The sequence below is a fragment of the Delphinus delphis genome, chromosome 5, assembly GCF_949987515.2.
Source record: "Delphinus delphis chromosome 5, mDelDel1.2, whole genome shotgun sequence".
Taxonomy (NCBI): Eukaryota; Metazoa; Chordata; class Mammalia; order Artiodactyla; family Delphinidae; genus Delphinus; species Delphinus delphis.
In genome coordinates, this window is record NC_082687.1 from 135,903,321 (window position 1) to 135,918,357 (window position 15,037).

General features: G+C 61.7%; 1 protein-coding gene across 9 annotated transcripts in view; it reads right to left on the reverse strand.

The window, feature by feature from the left end:
* The window catches only part of ABLIM2 (actin binding LIM protein family member 2), a 150,852-nt gene extending 136,508 nt beyond the window's left edge, over positions 1-14,344 (reverse strand). For all 9 annotated transcript variants that reach the window (XR_009519632.1, XR_009519631.1, XR_009519629.1 and 6 more), the window contains exon 1: positions 14,245-14,344. Coding sequence is in view for 2 of the 9 variants with exons in the window: in XM_060013032.1 (XP_059869015.1) it covers positions 14,245-14,254 (10 nt within the window). In the remaining 7 variants the exon portion in view is untranslated. The remainder of the gene's footprint in view (positions 1-14,244) is intronic.
* Positions 14,345-15,037: the final 693 nt, after the last annotated feature.

Sequence of the window (15,037 nt, forward strand, 5' to 3'; positions counted from 1 at the left end):
ATGATGCCCAGGGTTGTGTGTGGGCTGCAAGGGCTCGTGGGGTCAGCTGTCAAGCACTGGGTCACGGGCATCCCTGCTGCTGGGCAGGGAGGGGGCCCAGGCTACCTGAACAGGTGCCGCGCCTCCACCTGGACCCCCAGTGCTGTCCCTGCACGGCTGGAGAAAGGTGCCGCTTCCCTCTGCCCTCCCCCTGCCCCCGGAGAACAGGGCCACCATTCCTGATGAAGCTGCCAGGCCCCTAGCCCTCTGAGAGGAAGTGGGCTGGGCATGGCCCTGGATGAGTCCCAGGTCTGGGGGAGGACAAGCGGCCAAGGAAGACAGCTGAGTGGGGCACCCGTGTCCCCTCTGCTGGTCCCATCCCCCCTGCCATCCACAGTGACAAACAGGTGAGGCCTCCCTGCCCCCTGGCCACACCTGCGCCAGGGCCTTTACTCCCTCCCTTCACAGCTAGACGTGTTGAGAGGGCTTGACACCCCCATCCCCGCCCTGGCTCTGCCCGGAATCATGGCGGGCGGGCAGGGGGGACGCGGTGCAGCTCTAGCAGACGCCCAGGAGCCTGAATTCAGCAGAGACGTGGTCCCACGCTCCCTCCCCCTCTCCTCTCCGGATGCGGTGACTCCTCAGCCACGTCATCACTGAGCGCTTCCTGCAAGCGAGGTGCCGTGCAAGGTACGTTGAGAGGTGACATAGTGCCTGAGAGGCAGATGGGCTGTGGGCCCCTGCCATGGGCCTGGCACTTACCCAGGGCCCAGCCTGGGGCAGAGGCGTGAGTGAAGCTCCTCAAACACTCGCTCTACTCTCACCTCCGCATGTCCTGCCGGATGCCCTTCTGCTGATTTGTCTGGCTAACTCCTACTTAGTGGGATGTCACCTCCTTCAGGAAGCCTGCCAGGATTTCTCTCTCACAGCAGGTTCCTTACCGGCCTCCTCTCTGTCCCCACAGCCTCTCCAGTGAAGTGCTTTCTCATGGTGTGTTTTCCTCACGTGCTATCTGCCTTTCTCATTAGGCTGGGAGCTCCTGGAGGGAAGAACTCCATCAAGGCCACCTCCAGTGCCTGGCCAAGGGGTCCATACACTCAAGTGAAACCACCGGCTCTGCCCAACCCCCAGCCCGGGGATGCTGGGTTGACGCGTTGCCTGTCCATGAGACCCAGGGAGGGGGGGAGGGTCTCCTGTGAAAGGGGTGTCCTTCCCGGTGTCAGGAACTTTGTTGGGGAGGATTTGGGGAGCCGCCCCCTCCCTACAGACTGCTTTCAGGGGGTTCCCAGGAGGTGCCACGGCTAGGAAGCATTCTGAGGCCCAGCTCTCCCACCGTGAGCCCCAAATCCAGAGCAAAGCCCTGCTGAGGTCTCCTGCGGGGCTGCAGGGGTGCCCTGGGAGTGAGGGGAAGGGGGGCGGCAAAGCTCAGAGCGGGGCACCCATGGGGAAGCGGGCCCTGTGCCCGGCGGACGGGGGCAGGAATGTCCTGAAGGCCCGATTTCCAGCAAGATATCCTGCCCAAGGGGCCAATCTTGGAGGCTGTGGGTCACACTTTAAGCGAAAAGAGGGAAAGTTTCTCCGTAAGTCCGTTTCAGAGGCTGCCCCCCCCACCGCCCCCTCCCAGGGGACGACATCCCTGTGCCATCACGCCCCAACCCAGCCGGCAGAGCAGGAACCCACCCTCTCTGCCACGTGAGGCGTGGAGGCACCTAAGCCCGGCTCATGATGAGCTGAGAGCAAACTGACCTACATGTGATGCAGATGACGAGGGAGCGAAGACACCGGCCAGCAGAAGCCCAGGCTCTGGAGGGGCTGCCTGGGTTCACAGGCCGGCTCTCCCACCGCCAGCTGGGTACTCGGGGCAGGTTTCTCGAGGTCACCTGGCCTCCGGGTCCCCACCTGTAAAACGGGCAGTCACGGAAACCACCCCCGCGGCGTCGGGAAGACTCGATGAGTGATACTGTCCGGGGCCGTTACTGTTATTGTTACTGCCATTCTCTTCCGCCTGCGAGGCCTGAGCCCTTGGAAAAGCGTAACGATGCTTCTGGTCTCTCAGAAGACCCGGTGGGGAGATGCGCGCACGCAGAGGAGGCTGCGCTGGCGGTGCTCCCAGAGCGGGTAGTCACCTCCTCCCTTGCCAGCCGCTGACCTTGGGTTGACCTTGGTGGGGGGGGGGGTCTTGCCTCCTGTCTTTGTCTGCCTGCCCTCATCTGTAAACTGGGAGCAAGAATCCTCGCCCCACAGGGATTTGCGGCATTCAAGACGGAGCCTGGACGATGTCTCTACCAGGCCTGGCGTTACTACATGCTCCGTCAACAGCAGACATAGAACTTTATCAGACAAATCAATTACTCCCCTGAGCTCTGCTCCGAGGCCGGCTGGGCGTTGAGGCGCCCGAGGTTGCCAGCACACACCCAGGATATATTTAGCTCTCCGCTGGAGCCCTGCCGGGGCTGGGCATTCCCACAGAGGACGCCGAATTTCAGACCAGCTCCCAGCTCCTCATAGGCCACCGAGAAATTTGCCCCAGAGCACAACTTCCCTTGTTTATGACAGTAGACTAAATTATCCCAAGAGCACACACACACACACACACACACACACACACACACTAAATTCCTGTATCATGTCAGTGCCACTCAAAGCCCTAGTTCCGCAGTGAAAGTCCACCTCCCAAAATAGAGAACGCCGTCCTGTCCCTGGAGCAGGACCTGGCTGCTGCCAGCAGGTCAGACAGCTGCTCTCCAGTCAAGCCTCTTGAGACCCATCCTGTCCCCCTCACATCCTTAAAATGAAGAAGCGAAAGGAAATAAAACAGCCAAGCGTCAGGGAAAAGGCAGCGTTGCCCGTAGCTCTTGCATCGCGATGTATTTTCTTCTGGTGCATTTTGCCTGCGTGTTTTGCAGATGACACGGCGTGTAATCTAGATTCCTCATTTATCACCAGCATAGACACATGCATTGTACTCCTCCTTCACAATTATTTTAATGGCTACGTAATACTCCAGCTTTTATCACCAGTTCCAAGTTTGGTCTAGGGTATTGGATCCCCAGTACCCTAGCAGGGCACCTGCGGGGTCAAAGCCATGTTCATAATAACACTGAGATGGGGAATTCCCCGGAGGCCCAGTGGTTAGGACTCCGCACTTTCACTGCCAGGGCCCAGGTTCAATCCCTGGTCAGGGAGCTAAGATTCCGCAAGCCTCGAGGCGCAGAGGCAAAAATAAAAAAGATCGAGATGTTATTGTCTTCCATCGCTCCCACTCCCTCCTGAGTGTACAGTGGAGTTTTCCGGAAGCCCCGTGACATGTGACATCACAACTGATAGAAAACAGGCCAGACAGGAGCTCCGGCAGACGTCTCTTAAGCCAAATGTTAATGAGATTTGCAAAACCGTAAAGCAATGCCACTCTGATCCCTGAAAACACTCCTACGTTAACATACAAAGGACTATTACTCTTATTCAATGAATTAAAAATTCTCCATTTTAAGGTCTAATACAGCAAATATCAATCAATACCATGCATTCAACCAAAAACTCTTTGGGGTCCCCAATAAATTTGAGTGAAGGGGTCCTACGCCCTCAAAGTTGGAGAACAGCTGCTACGGATGGACGGACGATGATGAACTGGCCCAGCATCTGTGGCTGGACATTCACCCTGCAGAGTACGTGACCCCTTCAGCGAACGACTTTTTATGCACCAATCACATCAGCCGCCTTCTTCTACCAAAGGGCACGAACATATTTAAGCCTCAGTGCGTCTCGCCTAACCGCCCCTCAGAGACTATGCACACTGACGGTCAGCCGTCCCCGATGGCATCCAGCTCAGGGGATCGGGGGATGTGTACAATTAGCTGACTTAACAGTAACAATTTTTTTTTTTTTTTTTTTTTGCGATACGCGGGCCTCTCACTGTTGTGGCCTCTCCCATTGCGGAGCACAGGCTCCAGACGCGCAGGCTCAGCGGCCATGGCTCACGGGCCCAGCCGCTCCGCGGCATGTGGGATCTTCCCGGACCGGGGCATGAACCCGTGTCCCCTGCATCGGCAGGCGGACTCTCAATCACTGCGCCACCAGGGAAGCCCCAACAGTAACAATTTTTAACTAACGACAGGTCTTTCCTCCAACCTTCAGCTATTCTAGAGACCCACACAGGAAGGAGAAAGGGTTTCAGTCCCAGAGACAGAACGTTTGAGAAGCTGCCTGGGGATGCTGAATAATGCCCCCCTCCCCCGGATATACCCACGTCCTCAGCCCTAGGACCTGTGGACGTGACCTTACGTGGTTAAAAATCATGCGGCTGGTCTTTGCAGATGTGATACAGTTAAGGACCTTGAGATGGGAGATTCTCCTGAATTACCTGGGTGGGCCCTAAATGCAGTCACAAGCATCCTCAGAGAGGCAGAGGGAGATCTGACCACACACACGGATGGGAGGGGAGAGACCTGAAGATGCTTGCATCGAGGTCGGGGCGATGTGGCCACAAGCCAAGGAGCGCTGGCAGCTGGGAGAGACGGGGGGCGGATTCTTCCCAGAAGCTCTGGAGGAAGCGCAGCCCTGCCGACACCTTGACTTCAGCCCAGTGACATGGATTTTGGACCTCGGGCCTCCAGAACTGTGAGAGGATAAGCTGCTGTTGTTTTAAGCCCCGAGGTTTACGGTGCTCCATTCCAGCAGCCCCCCTCCTACGGGACGCCCCAGTGACGGAGGCTGACCCCTCCTTCGCCAGCCCCATTCCCTCACCAACAGCATGGGCTGTCAGAAAACCTCGCCGTGCGCTGCAGAGCGCCTCCCCAAGGGGCTCACTGCGGGGCTCGGCGTGTGTGCTGCCGCCAGCTATTTTAATTCCCTGTAGCTCCTTCAAAGGCTGCTGGCCGGCTGCTCCGTTGTGCCCCAGTGAGCTGCTCTCAGAGAAGGAATTTGGGGTGTCAGGTCGGGAGATGGGTGCCAATGGAGGAAAGGAAGGGTCAGCCGCGGCAGGGGCAGAATAAAGCTCTCATGTGGCAGCCCCGGGCCTCGCAGGGCTGCAGAGGGGCCCAGCCTGGCCAGAGGGGACAGAATGAGTCGGCGGGAGGAGAGGGCTGGAAGGGAAGAGCAGCGAAAGCAACACTGAGGTCTGGCGGGGTCGGGAGGGCGGGGAGACCTGCCCAAGGATTCCAGAGGCGGCCCTGGCAGGGCCACCCTTCATCCTCAGCACACAGCCCTGCTCTGCACCCCACGCCCGTCCCACGCCCGTCCCAGGCAGCCAGGGAGGCACCTGGCTGGACGCTGGGCTTCTGCACACATATCACGTTTCCTGATTTCCGCGGCACGTCGGAGGCGTGCTCAAGGGAACCGATGCTTGAAACCCTGCACTCCACAATTACCCTCCAAGCGCCTGGCAGACGAGGCCGGTCTCAGAGCCGAAGGACAGCAAGAGCAGCAGGAAGGCCCGCGAGAAGTGTGTCACAGAGGCCCCCGGGGCCTCGAGTCAACGCGGCGCCATCACAGCAGCAGCAGGGATGCTCAGGGCCGCAGGCGTTGGCCGTGTCGAGGCCCCGGGCCCGCCGTTGGGCGCACACCCGCTCACCCATCCGGACGGCCCCTCCCGTGCGGCTGGCTCACTCCAGCCACACTGGACGGTCTGCTGACCCTTCGCCACCTCCCTGCCTACCTGGGTCGCACTCCTGTGCGAGCGCACGGGTCTCGCACAGCCTCACCCCGCCTGGGTCCCCGCACGCCGGGGGTATCAGACTGCGCCCCGTCCGGGGGGGAGACTGGGCCACCTGAGCTGGCAGAGAGTGTGGCCGCAGAACCGGCAGGTGTGGACGATTCAGAGCTCCACGGGTCAGGTGTTCACTCGGGGAACGGGAGCGGGAAGCCGACCGGAGGCCGGGGGGGTTGTTTCAGCAAGAGGCCATGCGGGTTTTGGACCAGGCAACTGGCCAGGCTAGAATCCCGGCTGCCAGGTTACCGGACACACCCCTGCTGTCCAGCCTCGGTTTCCTTACCAGTAAACTGCAAACTACCAGGAGTGACACTCAGAATAGTTATGAGGGTTCCCCACGCCCCACTCAGCAGGGGTGCAGCCACGCGCGTGCGCCCGGCGCGTCCTGAGCCCGGCGGGGATCCCCCGCCCCGGGTGTAAGGCCGCAGCCTGGGGCGGCCAGTTCTCCGTGCTACTGTCTCCTCCTTGGCCCCCCAGGTGCTCATTAAAGCCTTTGGAGGCAGAGGCAGCCTGAGTAGGAAGAGGCCCGGCTGCGTGTGACACCACAGCCCATCACGCAGCTCCGGAACAACGTGCAGTTGGCAAAACGGGGCCGCCCGCCTTCCCCGGCTCGGGGCGCCTTCCCGCGTCTGCAAAGCCAGCAGGGCCGTGTCTTCTCTCCTCTCTGACCTCTGCTTCCGCCACCACAGCCCCTCTTCTCTGACCCTCCTGCCCCCTCCTCCTCGATGGCATGGACCCCACCGCATCACCTGAGCCCCACTGCGAGCTCTCTAACTTAGTCACATCCTCGAGGTCCCTTCTGCCATGTAGGGGACACACCCACCGGGTCCGGGCATGAGGACAGGGACATCTTGGGGGGCCGTTGTTCAGTCTGAGATGAGGCAACTCAGAGAGGGGCAGTGTCTAGCCCCAGGTCACACAGCAGGCAGGACCAGGCACAAGTCCTCGGCAGGAGCCCCTGGCTCCGCCTGCTGCCCACGGTCCTGATGAGGGAGGGCCCTAAAGGAGTGGAGGAAAGGGTCCTGGGCGTCTTGGGTTCCGGGGGAGGTGTGGAGACGGAGGAGGAATTTCAGGACAGTGCTCTGCGCACAGCAGGCGTTCAACAAACCGAGTGAGCGAGCTTTTCCAGAACAGCTGTGAGCCCTCAAGAGGCGGCTGGTGGCTGGGAACAGAGGTGGCTCCGACCAGACGGAGGTTGGACCGTACTGGGGCCCGTGGGGGCCGCTGTGGGCGCTGCGGCTGCACAGTGCTGCCCGCCTCCATCCCGCCTCTAGGCTCCCCCGGGTGGCGGTGGACAGTTGTATAGTGCGGTGGCTGAGGGGGGGGGGTGCGCAATTCCAGGACCAGCCCTCTGCCCAGGAGGACAAAGGCCCCAGTGTCCCCTGGTTCACCTGCACTCACATCCCCGTCTCTCGGAACATGAATGGAGACAGCTGCAGGGCTGCCAAACTGATACGGGGTCCGCGGGGTGGTCCCCGCAATCCTTCCTTCTTGGAACTTCATGCCCAACTGCAGCGCCAACCGGGCCCTTGGAGATGTCATTTTCCAGCAAGACCCTGGGGCCACGGACGTCCGAGCAGAAGCAGAAGGTCAGAGCAGAAGGTCGGAGAGAGGCCTGACTGTGGGCCCTCGACCCGGGATGAGGGCAAACAGACGAGAAGGCTGAGCGCGAAGCGGGACCCAAGCTCCGGGTGTTCACGCAGCACCTGTCACAAGGCAGCCTGTGCGGACACGGGGTGGGGTGGGATCCACACAGCTCAGCCCAGCCCAGCCCCGAGGACAGACGCCCAGCAGGGACAGCCCCACGCGCGCGCCCTGCAGTGACACTGAGCGGTGGCTTCTTGGCGTGCTGGCTGGAATCGGGTTGCTGGCTCGCCTCTCCAACCCCTTGTTCTGCACGTGAGGAAACTCAAGCCCCAGGACAGCCAGCGTGCCCGCTACGTGCAGGGGGCCAGGCGGAGTCGCCGTGCGGGTGGTGAGGCTCCGAGGCAACCCAGACACCGCTAAGAACCTGGGAGCGGGCAGCTGTCCGGGGACTGGGCTTCTCCCGGCCCTCGGGGACGGGTCAGGGGGTGTGAACAGGACCGGCGGGCTAGGCGGGGGAAGGAGGAGAACCAGCAATGGAGGAAGAGCTGTGAGCCAGCTGACGATGTCAACTGATGCCACGGTGGACCCTGCGGGCTTTGCCCCGAGCCCTGGACAGTGTGTCCAGCTATGATAAAAACCACCCCAGGCCCTTGACACCACAGCCCATGAACAATCCCGTAAAGCGGGCGCTATTATCTCCACCTGACAGGCGGGGAAACCAAGGCAAAGAGCAGTGAGTTACGCAACCTGGTGACTGGGAACAGAGGTGGCCCCGACCAGACGGAGGCTGGACCATACCGGAGCCCAGGTGTTCTGACCCCAAAGCCACCTGGGTATCGAGACCACCTGCCTGGCTGCTTAGGAAACTTCAGCCAAGGCAACACGGTGCGTGAACCCCCCAGTCCGTCATTTTGCACCAGGACCCGTTTAACGTGGGCCTGGCTCCCCCCCCAGCCCGGCAGCCTCCCCGAGGGCAGGAGGCACCCGCAGGGCTCACTGTTGGCTGAGTCTAAGGCAAAGTGAGCATCACAGAACTCAAAGCACACCTTCCACCCACCCCAGGCCTTCCTGCGGACACGCACTCATATGTTCTCCTGGCTTGGATATCCGTCAGACATCCATAGATGCCGCTTCCCTGACAGGCTGCGGAGAAACCCCCGTACACTGGGACCCTCGCGTAAAGGGCAAAGTGCTTCCTGCTGCGATATTGTCAGATGGGGCCTACGTGGCACAGAGGGGTGCTCGGAGACCTCTGGGCTCACGTGGCGTGTTTCCCTGAAATGGTGGCCGAGCCTCAAAGCCAGACGATCTCTCTGGGGCAGTGGGGGAACAGGGTTGTCAGAAGGAAGCCAGTCCCACCCCTGAGGATGGCAGCAGTCCCTGTTTTTACAGACAGGTACCCTGAGGCCCAGAGAGGGAAGCCGGCTCACCCGAGGTCACACAGAGGTCCGGCAGGTGGGGCTGAGGGTCCAAGGAGCTCAGGCACTGACGGGGCTGGTTGACGCTGGAGGGCTGAGCTGGGGCTGGAGGGGCCTGGGATGGCCATGAATACTGCCTTCCAGCTCCGGAAGGCCACAAGGGCCCAGCAGAGGGAAGAACTGGGGCCAGGGGTCAAGGTTACAGGGGGGCATGGGGACTTGACGCGGTGAAACTGTCTCACGGTCCGAGCTGTCCATCCCCGGGTGGAGCGCCATGACCCCAGACAGGAGCCCCGCTGGAGGCCAAGAGCACACGCTTGGGGGCAGACAGAGCAGGGCTGGGGCTGGCTCTGCCTTCCTGGCTATGCGGGCAGGCGCCGCGCCTGTAAATGGGAACACGCTTCTCGGCTCAGGGGAGGAGATGGGTTGTAACCACCACTCACACTGAAAGCGTCATCGTGATGCCCCCAGTGGGTCAAACCTTACCCATCCTCGGCCACACGTTACAAAGTTACCATTGTAACCAGCTAATACATGCAGGGGCAGAAAAGCGTTCAAATGCAGCTCTGGCATTTGCAAACGTCATGAAGTGAAGCCAGGCACCTGACGGGCCCGCCCAGGCATCTGTTTCCCCATCTGTAGGTGGGGACACTCCAGCGGCCCTGAGAAAGGTCCCAGGAGCATCTGGTCCCGGCATGGGCCCCAAGGGAGCACCCCACAAGCCGAGGCTGCGTGACACTGAAGTAGGGTGCTGCCCGACACCCTAGAGACCTTGGCAATGGAAACATCCCCGAGTAAACAAAGACGCAGCACTCAGGTTGCTGTGCCTCGCGTCCTAGCGGCCCGAGGCCCGCTGCTCGGGCGGCCGGCGGGCTGGGCGCACATCTGACCGGTCCCCACGGCAGCTCGCGAGACCACGCGATCACCTTCAAGAAATGCACGCTGCCGTCCGAACACCACCCGAGTTTTCCTGCTGCGACTATTTTAACTGATTTCCAAGCTCCTCCGCGTGCCACGCACTCAGCACCCTTGGGCACCACGGAGACCCCGGAAGAGGCGGCAACAGAAGCTCAGAGAGGTTCCACGATCCTGTGCTGGCAGGTGGCAGAGCTGGGATCTGAGGCCAAGGAAGCGCCCGTGTCTGTGCGGAGCCGGGGCTCTGGGGTCAGGCATCCGGCGAGCAGCTCAGCGTCCCGGCAGCTGGCCTGGCCTTGAGGCCCGGCGGCAGGAGAGGCCCGTCCAGAGGCCAGACACCTCCCCGCCCGCTCCCTTCACCACCAGACTTGCTGCTTCCCTCTCACCAGCTCACAGCTCTCCCACAATGCAGACGATGCTCTGGACGGTCCGGGGGTCTGACAGGCGACTTCTCCAGAGGGAGGGTCCCACTCCCTTTTCTGGGACGGTAAGACTGGACGGTCCAAGAGTTCACCAAAGTCAGGGCTTTGGGTCTAGAGAATATGCCATCTACCCCCAAACTACCTCCTGGACGGAAACCATAAAGAATCGAAGGGTCTCGGGTGGCGGGTTAGGAAGTGACCCTGGACGTGAGGGACACACAGTTCGGAGACCAGAATGCCCAGGCTGAGTGAAAGAGCGTCCCGTTGGTTCCTGGGCAACGGCCACCCTTTGCAGATGCCATTTCGGATGAATTTCTGGGTCAGGATGATTTCTCTTTGGCCACACCTAAGCCAGATGGAGCCACACACGGAAAACGGGCACCCGTGTCGTTACCTGTGCTAAGAGCCACGTGCTGCCATCTGGGAGACCCCCACCCGAGCTAAGGACAGTGGCCCCCGCGGATGGAACCGTCCGACTTCTCACCAAGTCACAGACTCCGGAAGCAGCACGCGGCCGCCTTAGACCTGGAAGCAACACCCTCTCGTCTCAGTTGATTTCTCATTGCAAAAGACAGGCGCACACAGTGAAGAAAACTGGGGAAAGTGACGGGCAGTATAGAGACGCAGAGGGGGGAGCAGCGGCTCGTTTGCCACCTCCACCAGGAGGACGCCGTGCACGGCTTGACCTACTTCCCTTAGTCTGCTCTCCTCCACTGTCTCGTAAAGTTGCAGTCATATAAGATATACAATCTTGTCCTCAGCTGCTGTCTAAATTAAGCTCTTCTTAAGCACGTTCTCCTAGCATGAGAAACCCCTGTCATACAGTTAACTAGAATGTTCCCGCCACCCCCAGAGGACAGGTTTCAGGAGGATACAGATGCCGTTTGTTCTCATCCACGGCTGAGCCCCGGGCCCGGAGCAGTGCTGGGCACGTAGCAGGCGTTTCGTAAACCTCTGTCGAGTGGCTGAACAATCGCATGGCTAGTATCCCATCGCTCCCCCCCACACGTAGCTGGTTTCTAACTTTCTGCTGCTGTCAGGAACGCCGTGGTGAACGTCTGTGGTGACAGCAGAGCCCACACTTGGATTAGAAATGTGTCTCTCTGCTCCAAATGCCGGGGCTGAGCCAGCCAGAGCAGGGGACCGGGTCTCAGGCTGTCTGCCACACACCCTCCTGGCCCCCGGAGGGCTGCCTTTCCTTCCCCAGCCCTCGGTTTCCCCTCTGTGTGGGTAGGTGGCTTTGGACTGGAGCATCTCCCAGGCCCCTTCCAGCTCCATGACCCTAACACAGCAGCCACAGGTACAGAAGAGGCTGCGCCGGCCACCCAGCTCTCCACCCGGCCCTGCACTCCTGTTTGGGGCCTGCATCCCCCCCCACCAAATCCATAATCCAAGATGACTGGTGTCCTTATAAAAAAGAAATAAGGACACAGATACACACAGAGGGAAGATCATGTGAGGACACAGGGAGGAGGCGGTCGTCTACACGGCCAGGAGAGAGGCCTCAGAAGAAACCAATCCTGCCCACACCTTGATGTCAGACTTCCAGCCTCCAGAAGTGTGAGAAGATAAATTTCTGCTGTTTAAGCTGCACGGTCTGTGGTTACTTTGTTATGGCGGTCCTGGAAGACTAACACAGTCCCCCACGAACCCCTGACCACCTGGGGAAATCCTACCCACCAGGCCTGCAGCTGCCCCGGGGAGGACATGCAGGCTCCAGGAGAGCACGGACCCGACGGGGGCAGAGCTGGCGCCGGAGCCCCTCCCAGCTCAGGTTCTTTCCTCTGCCCCGCCTTGCCCTGCCGTGACCACCTGGGCTGTGATGTTAGGAAGCCACCACGAGACTCACCATCATCTCCTGGGTCCCGCCAAGTGTGGGCCAGCATTGTACACAGAGCCAAAGGCGTTCCCTGCACACAGTGGGGAAACCGAGGCGGGGGTAACAGTGAATCAAGCACAGCTAGTGAACTTATCTGATGCAGAACGCCAGCTCCTTCTACCTCACCATGCTGCCACTTGAACAATTTCCCTGGCCACTCGAAATGACTGTGCAACAACACATGGAGGCAACTGCATGAGCCCTTGATGCCAACCCCAGAGCCACCTCAAAGGCGCCCTGGGTTATCGGACTAAAGGAAGATACGCCTGCGGCCCCGATGGCATAAAGGAAAGGGGAGCCTCCCACCCGGGGTGCTTGTACAGGTTGCCTCAGAGTCTGACCATCGGCTCGCCTGGGCAGCCGGAGACTGGACCACGTGATCCCAGCCACACCTACTGGCTGGCGCCAAGCTCTGGGGGTGATGCCAGCCTTCCCTGGGGAGGGCCGTCAGGGGACCTGACCTTGTTGATGATGGAAGCCCCTGACCTGCCAGATGTGCACAGTGGCCAGACGTTAGAGCCCGAGAGCCCTGCACAAGGGACCACCATCTGCTCTCCCCCACCACGGCTGTGGGTGAAAACTACTGCCTTGCAAATCATCAGCTGGGCTGTGAGCGACAGGTCGAGGGGAGAGCATGCCCACTGCCAGTTCCGAAGGGCTCGGTTAACTCAGCAAGGCTGAGGTCTATTGACCCTTACAAGCTACCGAGGGAGGACCTACTGCATGGGGGGCTTCCCACTCCTACCTTATCCCCTCCAGGGAAGCAGCAATATTGCTTTTACACATCAGGAAGCCAAGCTCCAGAAGGGGCCACGATCTGTCCGCGACTAGCAGGTGGGCGCTGTGATTCAAACCCCAGCCTCCTTGTTCTTTCCGCCCATGATCCCCCAGGGCCCTGGTGCCCACGTACGCCTTCTCCCAGGACAACCACACATGAGGAGGGGGAAAGGCCAGTGCTTCTTCCGGGGCTCCCCCTGATTACAGGAGAGACCAGAGGTATCAATTATGGTCATGGAAAGCCTAAAATTCCCCTGTGTGCACCCTGCCATTACCCCCACCTGCCATTAGATAAATGCAGATAAATGGAGGTTCTGTGAAGTCTTGGGGTGCCCCGCTCCCCAGCCACCTCCAGAGAACAGGTTGGCCATTTCAGAAATCCTCTTCTAGAGAATTCTGCCTCCTAGGGCCTGCCACTTGCTCCCCGCCGCTTTCCCAATTCCCACCGCCCATGTGGTCCCTCCTTCCTCACCTAGGAGGGGGAGGGAACTGTTTCCCCCTGGGAGGGGTTGGTCCCTGGAAGCACACCCCCCAAGCAGAGAGCACACAGTAAGTGCTCACTAAAGGCACACTGCCTCCCCAGTCCTCCCCAGCCCCCCCGGAAAAACAGCTGTCCCCACTGTTTTCTGCACCATGGCCAGAAGCCATACTGCAGTCTGCGGCCAGACAGGCTCAGGGGAGAGCACAGGAGTCCGAAACCTGGCCCAGCTGCGTGAGCTGAGCAAGTGACTCAAGTCTGGTGAGTCTTGGTCGCACCCTGAAAAATGGGGTGACGGCCCCTCCCTGCCAGGGAACGTAGGGAGAAGCCCTCAGCCTAGTGGCGAGCCCCAGAAGGCTCTCGAAAAGGGGCTCTGGTCACTCCAGACTCTCTCCAGGAGCCAAGGCCCCCGGCTCTAGGCCTCAGTTTCCCCAAGCGCACTAGGCGCGGCTGGCTTGTGGCGACGTGGGATTTTTCAGCGCCACACAGAGGCTGTTAGACCCAGCGAGTGCGTCGCCAGCGCCAGCTGTGGGGATACGCAGGGGTGAGGGGCCGCAGAGAGGACGCGCGCACGTCCGGGCGGGTCGCACACACCTGCGCGCTCCGCGACCCCAAGTTTGACCCGGGCCAGCCCAGGGCGTCGGGCGTCGGCCTGACGGCCGCCCACCCAGGCGCTGCTGGAGCCGCACAAGGGCGGCGGCCCCTGACGCAAAGGCCCCATGTCACCACACCTCTCCGTGGCAGGGTCTACATTGGTCCCGTGCTCCCTCGCTGGACCCTGGCCGCCTCCTGCAGCCTGTGGCGACCCCGGACGCCAGGGAGAAGCAAAGCAGTGGCGCCTTCCAGACAGCCCAGCGCAGTCACCCCGGCGCCGCGCGGGGAAAGGGTCCCCAGTGCGCGCTGCCAAGCTCACCGCCTGGGGCGCAGGGACAGGGGGCTGCGCGCTGGACCCTCGGGACTGCAAGACCCTGAAGCAGAAGTTGGCTGGAGCAGACCCCCAGTCTGCAGGTGCAGCCACCCCAGCCCTCGCGGCGCCGCGACCCAGCTCGGGGACGCGCGGGTCCCTCGGTCCCCACACTCACCTGCGCTCATCTCAGCGGCAGCTCGGAGTCGGGTCGTCTGGGCTCTGCGCAGCCGATGCTTCTGCCCGCAGGTGCCGCGCCTACCGGCGCGAAGGGCCGCCCGGCCGCCTGCCCGCCTGTCTGCGCCCGCCTGCCCGCAGCGCCGCCGCAGCCCCGCGGCGCGTCCGCCCCTCCCCGCCCCGCCCCGCAGACCCCGCCCCGCCCGCGGCCCCGCCCTTCGCCCGCCCCCCGCCGCTTTGCGGGCGGGGCGCACCCTGGGAAGTGTAGGCGTCGCGCCCCCGCCGCTCCACCTTCACGCCCCGACCCCCGCAGGGACGGACTACAGTCCCGGCAGGCTGCGCGGCCCGCGCATGCGCAGGCGGGCGACGCCGCTGCGGCCTCCCGCAGTCACTCGTGGGTCTCTGCGGAGTTGTCCACCGGGGCCGGCTGGCGGCCTGGCTGGCGACGGCTCTCAGGATCCCGCGAGTGGCGAGGCCGGCGGCCGAGTGAGAAGCAAGCTTGGTGCAGCTCTTGTTGAGTCGTGCATCTGCAAAGGGTCAACTTCCCTCCTTCCCCAGTCCGCAGAGGGAGACTGAGGCGGGGGGCGCGGGCGGCAGGACTCGCCCACCCGCCCCGGCGAGGCTTGCGCTCCCATCTCTAGGTCTAGGGCTCGGCCAGGAGGGGCCGAGCAGAGAGGCCAGAGGACAGCGGCTCCGGGGGAGACCCGAAGTCCTGCAGAGCCAGCTATGGGCAAGGCCGGTCGGACAAATCCCCACGTACCCTAGAAACCCAGAAGGCCTGGCTGGGTGGCTGT